This window comes from Oncorhynchus mykiss, chromosome 10 (assembly GCF_057628025.1).
Source record: "Oncorhynchus mykiss isolate SJ-2025 chromosome 10, ASM5762802v1, whole genome shotgun sequence".
NCBI classification, from domain to species: Eukaryota; Metazoa; Chordata; class Actinopteri; order Salmoniformes; family Salmonidae; genus Oncorhynchus; species Oncorhynchus mykiss.
The window spans coordinates 64,978,141-64,990,133 of record NC_143031.1 but is presented as its reverse complement, the minus strand read 5'-3'; the positions used below and the strand labels follow the sequence as shown (position 1 = coordinate 64,990,133).

The window sequence follows — 11,993 nt, the reverse complement described above, 5'->3', positions numbered from 1 at the left end:
TTTCTTAAAGATATCCATAAAAAGTGTCGTTTAAAGTTTGCCACAAGCCACCTGGGAGACACACCAAACATGTGGAAGAAGGTGCTCTGGTCAGATGAAACCAAAATTGAACTTTTTGGCAACAATGCAAAACGTTATGTTTGGCGTAAAAGCAACACAGCTGAACACACCATCCCCACTGTCAAACATGGTGGTGGCAGCATCATGGTTTGGGCCTGCTTTTCTTCAGCAGGGACAGGGAAGATGGTTAAAATTGATGGGAAGATGGATGGAGCCAAATACAGGACCAGTCTGGAAGAAAACCTGATGGAGTCTGCAAAAGACCTGAGACTGGGACGGAGATGTGTCTTCCAACAAGACAATGATCCAAAACATAAAGCAAAATCTACAATGGAATGGTTCAAAAATAAACATATCCAGGTGTTAGAATGGCCAAGTCAAAGTCCAGACCTGAATCCAATCGAGAATCTGTGGAAAGAACTGAAAACTGCTGTTCACAAATGCTCTCCATCCAACCTCACTGAGCTCGAGCTGTTTTGCAAGGAGGAATGGGAAAAAATGTCAGTCTCTTGATGTGCAAAACTGATAGAGACATACCCCAAGCGACTTACAGCTGTAATCGCAGCAAAAGGTGGCGCTACAAAGTATTAACTTAAGGGGGCTGAATAATTTTGCACGCCCAATTTTTCAGTTTTTGATTTGTTAAAAAAGTTTGAAATATCCAATAAATGTCGTTCCACTTCATGATTGTGTCCCACTTGTTGTTGATTCTTCACAAAAAAATACAGTTTTATATCTTTATGTTTGAAGCCTGAAATGTGGCAAAAGGTCGCAAAGTTCAAGGGGGCCAAATACTTTCTCAAGGCACTGTAATTAACTACAAACAAACTAAATAGTACTATGTATCACTACACACTGAGCGTACAAAAAATGAAGAACGCCTCTTTCCATGACAGACTGACAAGGTGAAAGCTATGATCCCTTATTGATGTCACTTGTTAAATCAATTTCAAATCAGTGTAGATGAAGAGGAGGAGATGTAAAAACAACAAAAAAAATATTTTTAAGCCTTGAGACAATGTAGACATGGATTGTGTATGTGTGAATGGGCAAGACAAAATATTGAAGTGCCTTTGAACATGGTATGGTAGTAGGTGCCAGGCTCATATATTTAAGTGTGTCAAAAACTGCAAAGCTGCTGGGTTTTTCATGCTCAACAGTTTCCTGTGTGTATCAAGAATGGTCCACCACCCAAAAGACAACTTGACACAATTGTGAAAAGCATTGGAGTCCCCTCCAATACTTTTGACATCTTGTAGAGTCAATGCCCCAACGAATTGAGGCTTTTCCGGGGGCAAAAGGGGGTGCAACGCAATAATAGAAAGATGTTCCTAATGTTTTGTACATTCAGTGTACATGGCTTGTGTGCATTTTCTGCTGGAGTATTCTGAGGTAGCTCCTCTCTGAGAACCTCTTCCGGCAGTGCATACAGGCAAACAACATCTTCAGGTGCACTCTTCAACTGGTGCTGGTGGGAGAACCTCTTCTCACACTTGGAGAAGCTGTATGATTTCTTCCGTGTGGACCCTCTGGCACCTCTTCAGCTCGTACGAGTGGGAGAAATTGGCCCGGCACACGTGTACTTTCTCCCCCGTGAGCTTTCCCACAGAACGGACAAGGGAAGTGCTTTTCTTTGCCACCGGATCTACTAATATAATTATTACTCCTGCCCTTTGTCAATGGGCTTCTGTAGCCATTTAGTGTTGAGGCACAGGCGTTGTCCGAGGTCTGGTTTAACATTAGGAGAGTGTGAGGAGGACGAAGGCCAGGGAGTGTCTGTGTTGGCGCAGTGTCCAGTTGATAGATCCTATAGAAGGCAGGCTGAAGGCAGCACCTGTTAGGGGGTTAACCTGAGGTGCCATCAGTCTCTCTGAATCACAACTATAGGAGCAGGACGGAGCATTATTAGCCGAGTTGGTCTGTTCTCTCCCGCAGCATTCAGACACCTCCCTGTCCCCCGCGGACCAAATCTACGCCACACCCTGGTCTCAGTCAATCTGTTGTCATGGAGACTAAGCTTGGTTGTTTAATATTCTACTGTCTGTTTCTGGGCATGGTTAACGGTGTTGTTCCCCAGCCCAGAGTTAAGGGAGCTGTCCCATCCACAGACCTCAACTATGTCGCCTCTGGTCCTGGCTTGCTTGGTGATGTTGTCCCCTGGGCCCTTGGCTGCACCCATCTGGGTTCCAAAATGGCCACCCAGTCTCCTCTGTTAGCCTCCAGCCAACCGCCTGCAGGAAGAAGTTACAAAATAGACTTTACAAACATGGCAGTGGTAACTCTAGATATGGAGTTCTTTTGTCAATTACCTGGTCAAGTTCATACATTATGTGTGTTTTTGTATGTAAACATACAGTAAGGTGCTGTATCTTATATGTATTTATCCCTTACCTTGCTCCCCCATCTTTAGTCCACTCAGCAGATCAGTGTTCGCTGGTCTGTCTTCTCCTGTCTCCTCTTTGACCAGCAGCAGATCAGGCTTCCCATCCTCCATGTCTACTGACTGTAAGAGATACAGAGTGAGAGGATGTTGGATCAATAAATCTGATATGAGCAACCTGCTATGGAGCATCTTCTGATTGGGCAAAGAGGGATTGCTATGAGTACTATACAAACATGTTTGTTGATTTGATTACTTGCCACTCTTTAATGGTTTGATAATTCAAAGACATGGTCTAACACGTAAGACGGAATTAATCAAGACCTGGGCCCATATCCACAAAGAGTCTCAGAGTAGATGTGCTGAACGAGGTTCAGATCCCCATCTGTCTATACAGAGGTATTCATTATGATCTAAAAAGGCTAAACTGATGCTAGTTCAGCACTCCTACTCCGAGATGCATTGTGGATACAGGCCTTGACCTAATACCATATAGACAGTTCACAGTGGGCTCACCTCAGTGAGACTGTGTGTGGTCCTGTGCTGCTCAGCTGGTTCATCTGTGGTTTCAGGTGGTGGTGTAGTCTGGTTGTCCTCCATGACCATGGTCCCCTCAGGGTTCCCCAGACCCTCCTCCTTCACTAGCAGCACCTCTGGACCCTCCTCCTCCTGGAAGAGATTACACAGACATACAGGTACTTCAACATGGAGTGTTTACCCATCCCCACTACATTTGAGTCCCATACTGCAGTTACATAATGACTTCATTGTGAAATCCATCACGGTGGACATAAGTACGTTGTGGGTAAAAATAAGTTAGCTATGATCAGTCAAGTAATCACCAGACAAACCTGACTAAACTGTTTTGATGTGTACAGTAGGTGTTTGTTAGTGTGTGTGTGTAAGTATATTTATTACGTTTATATTGGTTATAAAGCGCTGTCATGTTCATGCAGAATAGGGTGAGATCAGATGTGATGTATAATTATAATAATAATAATAAATATAGCTTTGAGCAGCAATTAACAGGGTTCACAGGTAGGACACAAGATCAGTTGGATAAAAAAAAAGCAAGTACTCTATCATGTAGGAACTATCTTCCTTTATGTGATATCAGTGAAAGTATTACCATGTTAATTGCTCAAAACCACAAGTGAAGTTAAGTCTAGTGCGGTTAGTTAGTCATCTTTTTTAAATGCAGCAAGTAATCATCCTTAACATAATTACTTAATGTATGGAGTTTATATACACATTTTTGGGTCAATTTGACTAATGGTTTATGTTAAGGTATTTTCAGCGTTATTTTCACGTTATTTCACAGTCTTATTTAAATTATGCAGACAAACAAAGTCCACTCGATAAATATTTTTGTTCTAGTATCATATGGTGCCACTGGTGCCAATGACACCTACAGTGCCACCAATTAGTCTGGTGTAGCCGTCTAAAGGTGATACTATATTCACACAGCTTCTAAAGACATATACATAAAGGTTTACATATCAAATTTCACGGCCCCATGTCTGCCAGTTCAGTTCTTATAGTCCTGGTGTGATATGGTACCATCTAGTGGTGTCAAGTGTCCCGACTTTGAATGCCGCAACTAATCATTCTTAAATTCATAAGAGGCTAATTCATTGATTCGTGAGAAGATGATTGCAGATGATTTGCATTACATTTGCAAAGAACGGGTGGTTAATAGTTTCCTTGTTCTTTGAGATACCGAGTTCAGTATGGTTCATCTTAGGGACGTCCATGATGGCAATGACAAGTCAAGTTGATAGGCCACTGTGGAGTGGATTTACAGTAGTTTTTAAAATGGACATGTAAAAACTGCCACTACCTTAGTTTGAGAAAAGCTAAGTTAAGACATGTACCATGGGCCTACATTCATCATTTGGTGTCATTTGGACCTATAGTTCATGAGAAGAAATATTTGTTTGTGTGCATATTTTAAGATGTTAGCGTATGTGCCAATATGCATCTGCTGGTATAGTGTGGCCATCTTTGAATGCACTAACATTATTTTCTCAAACTCTTTAAGTACTATTGTGATGAGCCCAAAGACCAAATTTGGAGTGAATCTGATTTTTAGTCCATGAGAAGTACATTTTCTATGATTAATTTAAAGTGGCAGCGTAGCCTAGTGGTTAGAGTATTGGACTTATAACCGAAAGGTTGCAAGTTTGAATCCCTGAGCTGACAAGGTACAAATCTGTCATTCTGCTCCCTGAGCTGACAAGGCAGTTAATCCACTGTTCCTAGGCTGTCATTGAAAATAAGAATTTGTTCTTAACAGACTTGCCTAAAAAGTTAAAGGTAAAAAAAATATATAACTTTTTGGGTGACCCAACCAAATTTACATAGAAATGTGAGTTATAGGTCACTCCTTGAAAGCAAGTCTCAGAAGCAGTAGATATGTTCTGTGTGCGCTATTTCTATGCTTAAGTTGAGTTTTTGGGTAATTTACTTTTGTACAACAAATCAAGTCGTATGTCACATGCGCCGAATACAACAGGTGTAGTAGACCTTACAGTGAAATGCTTACTTACAAGCCCTTAACCAACAATGCAGCTTTTAGAAAATACCACAAAAGAGATAAGAATAACAAATAATTAAAGAACAGCAGTAGCGGGGCTATATACAGGGGGTACCGCTACAGAGTCTATGTCAATGTGCGGGGGCACCAGTGTCGAGGTAATATGTACACGTAGATAGAATTATTAAAGTGAGTAGCAGCAGCTTCAAACAGCTGAAAAACAATATTTTTGGTTATTGAAAAGATGGTGAAAATGATTCTCTACATTGCTTGTTTTTGCTCATTTTGTGAGAAACTGAAATTAGGCAAACTATTAGAATTTCAGCAACCAGTAAACGGCAGTGCAATTTCTGCATATTGCACCTTTAATTAAGCAGTTTTTAATTTATCAATAACTCAGCCATCTCTTAACCAATCCCTTAACTTAGTTTGATAAAAGCTAAAGTAAAACTCCTCAAAATCTATCATATTCGTTTCATTAGCCCACGGTTGATATAGTCCCAAAATGTTTTGCATGTCAGCAATCAAGTTTTAAAGCTGTATAACTTTCAAAAGACAGAATACAGCTGTTATGATACATCCTTTAATAAGAGACGTAATTTGTTAATAAAAGAACATAAATAAGAATTCAGAGAACAACTTTGCTGTGAACTCCTAATAATGTATTAAACATTTATAGCGCATTTCATTACAGACAGAATATGTATACTAACGCAAGACTCCATGAGAAGAAAAAAGTCCCATTTTGCGTTTATTAAAGTTTTAAAATACACCATATGAAAAAAAAAATAACAACACAGGTCTTAACTACAAATTTGCATGATAAAATGCATAGATTCTCATTAAAAGTGTTCTGGGAAAAATTAAGTCGTTTTTGAAAGGAAATGGGCATTTGAACATCATATAGCCTACACAGTACCAAACACAATATGTAACATACTGTTTTGGATTATATACCACAAAATATCTGGATGCAATATTCTACCCAGGAATATTCAATTCTGAAATGTATTACTCTCAATAGTCCAAATGCATCTGGGGATGCTTTCTGCTGACAACAATAAAAATGTATCTTTGTCTTTAATGCAGGGTTTGATTGAAAAGTCAGAAGCTATCGAGTGGAATGGTTTTTCTGCTGGTGTATCCTGAGATAGCTCCTCTCTGAGAACCTCTTCCCGCATTGTGTACATGAGAATGGCCTTTCTCCCGTGTGGACCTTCAGGTGCATCTTAAGGTGGTCCTGGCGGGAGAACCTCTTCTCACACTGGGGGCAGTTGTAGGGTTTCTCCCCTGTGTGGACCCTCTGGTGCCTCTTTAGGGTGCCAGCCTCAGTGAAGCGCATGTGACAATGGGTACAGCTGTAGGGTTTCTCCCCTGTGTGGACCCTCTGGTGGATCTCCACCTTCTGGGGGCTGCTGAAGCCTTTGTTACAGAACATGCAGAGGAACCTCTTCTCTTTACTACCGCCTGACGTGGCTCCCCCTCTCCGAGCCTGGTCTCTAGCCATGTCGTTTGAGTTCAATACCTGATCGAAAAACACGTGGCCGTGAGAATCAGAAGGCCCCATTGAAGTTGACACTGGGTCATGATCCTTGAGTGTGTATAAAGGGGAGTGGGTCACAACATTTGCATTTGTCTCTAAGCTGTCCCTGTAATTTAAGAAATCTCTGCCCTGTGAGTGTTCATCTCCTAGGTGACTATCTGCATTCCATGTGGGAGGAGCGTCGCCCTCCACTTTCACAATCACCTCGTCTACCACTATAACTTCCTCTTTCTTATCTAGGCACCCTTCAGAGTATACACTACCACTATACTGGTTCCTGTCCCCTTTAGAAAGATCAGTCTCTAAACCGAAGAGCATGTTGCCAGTGTCCATCTCTGTAGCGTAAGAACAAGACGGATCATTGCCAGTCTCTATCGGTTGACTTGGGTTGGGATGAGAATGAACCGGCCTCGAGCTCGGGTTACCGTGAAGTAAATACTCTGAGCCGGGAGCAGGTGAACAGCCCAGTCTCTCTGTGTGTAAAATCCTTTGTTTAACAGTTAAAGACTCTCTGTCTGTCTCTGACTTGAGGACAGCATTCAGCATTCCACTGACGTCCATGATGCTATGGCAGGTCCTGGGCTGCGCTGGGGCAGTGGTGTGGTCCTCCATGGCTACAGGGGACACTCCAGTCTCGATGTCTCTGCTGTGCCGTGGGTCCTCCTCTCCTCTACGCCTCTCCTGCTTGACTCCAGGACCTGCAGACTCTGCATCTGCAGACTGACACAAGAAGAGAAAGGAGGTTATTATCGGTACATGAATTGGATAACAATGTCATATGGAAGTCTCACAAGCTCCCCGATGGCAGATAAATAAGGATGTACAGTGCATTATTATCCATTCATGCTATCGCATTTCTGTCTTTCTCCCCTCCATAGCCTACTTTCCTTGCCAATTCACCATCTTATAGCCTACTTTCAGAAAGCTTACGGTAGGCCTATGTTTTTAAATACGTTTTAATGAAAGGTGAAATATTTGTTCGTGTCTAACATATGCTGGTAGCATTGATCGGCGGGTCCCTTTACAGGTGTGTTTTCACCGATCCTCAGTATAGGCCTATCTGTCCATCAGAATGTTTCCTAAAGTAGCCTGTCTGGACTTAATTTCTTTAATAAGAATCAAACCCTCCTGTAATGATTGAATCTGTAAAATATACACTACCATTCAAAAGTTTGGGGTCACTTAGAAATGTCATTGTTTTTGAAAGAAATGCTATTTTTTGTCCATTAAAATAACATCAAATTGATCAGAAACACAATGTAGACATTGTTAATGCTGTAAATAACTATTGTAGCTGGAAACAGCTGATCTTTAGTGGAGTATCTACATAGGCGTACGGAGGCCCATCATCAGCAACCATCACTCCTGTGTCCAATGGCACAGTGTGTTAGCTAAGTTTATCATTTAAAAAAAAAGCTGATTGATCATTAGAAAACGCTTTTGCAATTATGTTAGCACAGCTGTAAACTGTTTTATTGATTAAAGAAGCAATAAAACTGGCCTCCTTTAGACTAGTTGAGTATTTGGAGCATCAGCATTTGTGGGTTCAATTACAGGCTCAAAATGGCCAGAAACAAAGTACTTTCTTCTGAAACTCGTCAGTCTATTCTTGTCCTGAGAAATGAAGGCTATTCCATGCGAGAAATTGCAAAGAAACTGAAGATATTGTAAAACGCTGTGTACTACTCCCTTCACAGAACAGCGCAAACTGGCTCTAACCAGAATAGAAAGAGTGGTGGGCCCCGGTGCACAACTGAGCAAGAGGACAAGTACATTAGAGTGTCTAGTTTGAGAAACAGACGCCTTACAAGTCCTCAACTGGCAGCTTCATTAAATAGTACCCTCAAAACACTCGTTTCAATGTCAACAGTGAAGAGGCGACTCTGGGATGCTGATCTTCTAGGCAGAGTTCCTCTGTCCAGTGTTCGTGTTCTTTTGCCCATCTTAATGACTTAATCTTTTATTTTTTTGGTCAGTCTGAGATATGGCTTTTTCTTTGCAACTCCTGGAATCACCTCTTCACTGTTGACATTGAGACTGGTGTTTTACAGGTACTATTCAATGAAGCTGCCAGTCGAGGACTTGTAAGGCGTCTGTTTCTCAAACTAGACACTAATGTACTTGTCCTCTTGCTCCGTTGTGCACCGGGGCCTGCCACTCCTCTTTCTAAAATCTGCCATGTCCAGCTACAACAGTCATTTACAACATCACCAAATGTCTACACTATATTTCTGATCAACTTGACGTTATTTTAATGGACAAAAAGATGCACTTTTCTTTCAAAAACAAGGGCATTTCAAAGTGACCCCAAACTTTTGAACGGTAGTGTATATTTTCAGTAGCTTAGGCTTCATAATTTCTCTAATTACAACGTCCTCTCTGAAGAACATATTCAAATACCACTGCCATCACATGACCGACCGCAGCAGCAGGGTTTGCCACGTTATGCAAATATTTAGGCAAAACTAGACTAATCGAGGTAATAACTTGAATAACAATAATGAAATACTACTGATGATAAAGTATAATGGTAATACCCCTCCAATCACTTATGTTTTCAACCGTGTACAATGGCCTGGCTAATTAGATAACCTCAAATTCAAAGACCGTCACAGCCCTACCTCTATCATGATAATGTGCTGTGGTGAGGTTCCACTCCCCTCATTAACAGTGATTAGTTGGTCATCTCTCCATGTATTGTGTCCTACGGGCTTCACAACACTCCTGTTGCCTCCAGTGAGATGTCCTTCACCTGAGAGTGTGATTGGGGGAAAAGAGATGGTTAGGTACTGTCAATGCTCAACGCTATATTGTACACTATTAACAATTTTTTACTCTGCCTATAATTGACAAGGATGTAAGGTAACACTTCAAATAACTTGTTGATATACTATTTATAGACAGACGTTACATGCATCATGTTTTTATTAGGTAAATAGTAACTCAATAATCTGGTTAGAATATTGTGTCTGTGCGCAAGAAAGCTAAGTAAACAGGGGATTTAGTGCATACTATCCAAAACTTGACCAAGACCCAATTCTGGGTAACGCATCTTAACACATGTGCAGAAGGGAACGGGGCGACGTGTAATGACCAATATATGAACGGCGAATGACAGCGCAGCCTCCCACAAAATGTACCTCTTGCCGTTACACTGTACTGGTCAAGGATCTTGACACTACTGGGACGACTGGCGAGGACGCGGTCCCGTGCCACCTTCAGTTCCAGTAGCTGTAGTTTCCTCCGCAATGTCCTGTTTTCTTTCTGGCTTTGAGTTATTTCCAAACGAAACACTGCATAGTCGTCGTCTACGAGTTTGCAGATTTCTGCAACGAATGCATTCGATAGCACCTCAACGATGGAGGCTATTTGAGTATGAAAACCCATACAGTTAGCCATTGTTAGCTGCTAGCTAGCGTTACCTAGATAACATTAATAAAGTCCAGTCTACAACGCAAAGTAAAGACGACCTGGGGTAAGTATGCGATGCTGTCCAATTAAATGAGTCATTGAGTTAAGGGGTGTTGATAAACGTCTAAATAACAAAACGCTAACGTGGAAACTGTTTTGTTACTATTCGTTTCCTTTTACACTGAAGAGAAGGGTGTTATTCTTCTTCTACGGTATGACGTTCCACAAAGAAATGTTAGAGGTGTGTGCATTCGAGATACTTGGGAGCATTCCGCCATTCGATTGTACGTGGGTCCAATCCGAATCACATCCCTACACATACTCCGTAACCTGACGTAGTAGGCATAGAGCCACTGATTATCCATTATATTGACCGGATAGTCAAGTGGCCGCACTAACAATGTAAATGAATGACTTCAAAAATGGAAGTCAGTTTGGAGGAGGCAAGACCATGACTTGGTCATGATTCAGGAAGATGTTATTCTTGTTGTTATTCACTAGGGATGTCTTAAGATAATTCAATAAAAAATAAAAAATGTCATTTTGGTATAGAACTTTGGAATTTTTGTTTGTGTATAAAGTATTTGGCAACAAGAATTTTAAAAAATCACAATCAATTTCAATGGTCTTGTTATCTTTGCAATAGTAACATATTATATATCCTTTATGTCAAAAACATGGCTAGTGTTCATAATGGTAAATAAGTATTGTGCAAGGTTCTCTCAAAATGATGACACAAATGTACATTCAAAGACCAAGTGAGTCATACAATTGCACTAGAATTGTTTATTTTTTTAAAATTATTTTATATTTTTTTAATATTTTCTTGTTAATACCTGTGTTTTGTTTTGTTAGACATGTTTAATGTAGCAATGTAAGTTGCTGATTTTTGTATTATGAATAAAAATGTATTCAATAAAACCTGCCTATTTCCTTATGTAATGTCACGATTCCAAAGCTATACGATATTACAGAGAACAAGTTAGTATCTCACATCTTGGAAAATATTATAATGTTGTACTAATTGTTGATGAAATTCATGCTATAATGTTGGGTTCTTCTTCTGTGGATTTTATATTGCGGTTGGCAACCAACTTTAAGGTGCCTTACAAGAGACAGGGAAGCTCTAAATCCTACCCAATAGTCTTGTCTCCTTAAGGAAACGAAATACATAATGAAATACTACATACCCTGAAGATTTCCACAGCAGTTGACTTAATCTTGGCTCTTGAACCACACTGCTCCTCAAATCTAACAGTCCTCCCTTTCCCTCCCATATTTCTGGCACTGCTTCTGCTTTACTGATTGACAATGCCATTAAGAACTTGGTACCTGTCTGACCATATACAAGCACTGCAAAACCTCATACACTATATCCTGTCTGGTCCGAGACACAAATGACTAATGTTGGGTTGTGGAGCAAGCTTCCAATTGACTCCCATTCACTCGCCCAGAATGCACCACGTGGCCAATTGAAGACTCGTTGGAAACGTACACAATGGGCGCTAAAATGATTCCAATGTAGTTTCCCATCTCCTCAAAAGTATCTCTGGCGGAGTCCCCACATCTGTTTTTCAGGAGACACAGAAGTTATGTTGAAAATACTATATCCCTGAAAACCGGAAACATTCGCTTTTGTCCCAAGTATGGGAAACTGCAGCCCAATATGGCGACCGGAGTATGTGCGAGTGGGTGTGTCGAAAGCAGTGAGTGTATGGAAAATCAGCTAATTGGGCAGATTTGTTGCCACTCAAGACCGTTTGGCGTTGTTGATTGGGCTGCACAAGATAAACCGGCGCTATTATCGACATCAGACTTGAAGTGCTTTCTACTAGGTAGCACAGTCGTGTGGCCGGCGGTAGCTAATGTTACTATTTTTCTCTCACAAGATTTTATTTTTAGTAGGATAGCAGCCCACACAAGAAATAATCATCTAGATGTCACCTTGATACACACAGTGCATTCGGAAAGTATTCAGACCCCTTGACTTTTTCCACATTTTGTTACCTTATTAGCCTTATTCTAAAATATATTACATTTAAAAAAATCCTGGTCAATCTACA

General features: G+C 40.8%; 1 protein-coding gene across 2 annotated transcripts; it reads right to left on the bottom strand.

Annotated features, from left to right (window-relative positions):
• Positions 1 to 5,710: 5,710 nt before the first annotated feature.
• On the bottom strand, positions 5,711 to 11,610 carry LOC110534661 (uncharacterized). Of its 2 annotated transcripts, none has more exons than XM_090187529.1 (3): positions 11,121 to 11,610; positions 9,141 to 9,271; positions 5,711 to 7,239 (listed from the first exon to the last, which is right to left on the bottom strand). In XM_090187529.1, the coding sequence occupies exons 2-3, from the start codon at positions 9,147 to 9,149 to the stop codon at positions 6,088 to 6,090; spliced, it is 1,161 nt and encodes a 386-aa protein (XP_090043655.1). In that variant the 5' UTR covers positions 9,150 to 9,271; positions 11,121 to 11,610; the 3' UTR covers positions 5,711 to 6,087. The 2 variants fall into 2 exon arrangements, with proteins under 2 accessions (XP_090043655.1, XP_021475262.2); XM_021619587.3 differs by lacking the exon at positions 11,121 to 11,610 and adding an exon at positions 9,660 to 10,332.
• Positions 11,611 to 11,993: the final 383 nt, after the last annotated feature.

What these genes read in the sequence shown, in the direction of transcription:
- LOC110534661 (XM_021619587.3), bottom strand. Translation starts at nt 9,918, where the DNA reads ATGGCTAACTGTATGGGTTTTCATACTCAAATAGCCTCCATCGTTGAG. An exon ending in GTACAGTGTAACGGCAAGAG is followed by an intron (nt 9,272 to 9,659) that starts GTACATTTTGTG and finishes TCACACTCTCAG; the next exon opens with GTGAAGGACATCTCACTGGA. An exon ending in AGCACATTATCATGATAGAG is followed by an intron (nt 7,240 to 9,140) that starts GTAGGGCTGTGA and finishes TTCTTGTGTCAG; the next exon opens with TCTGCAGATGCAGAGTCTGC.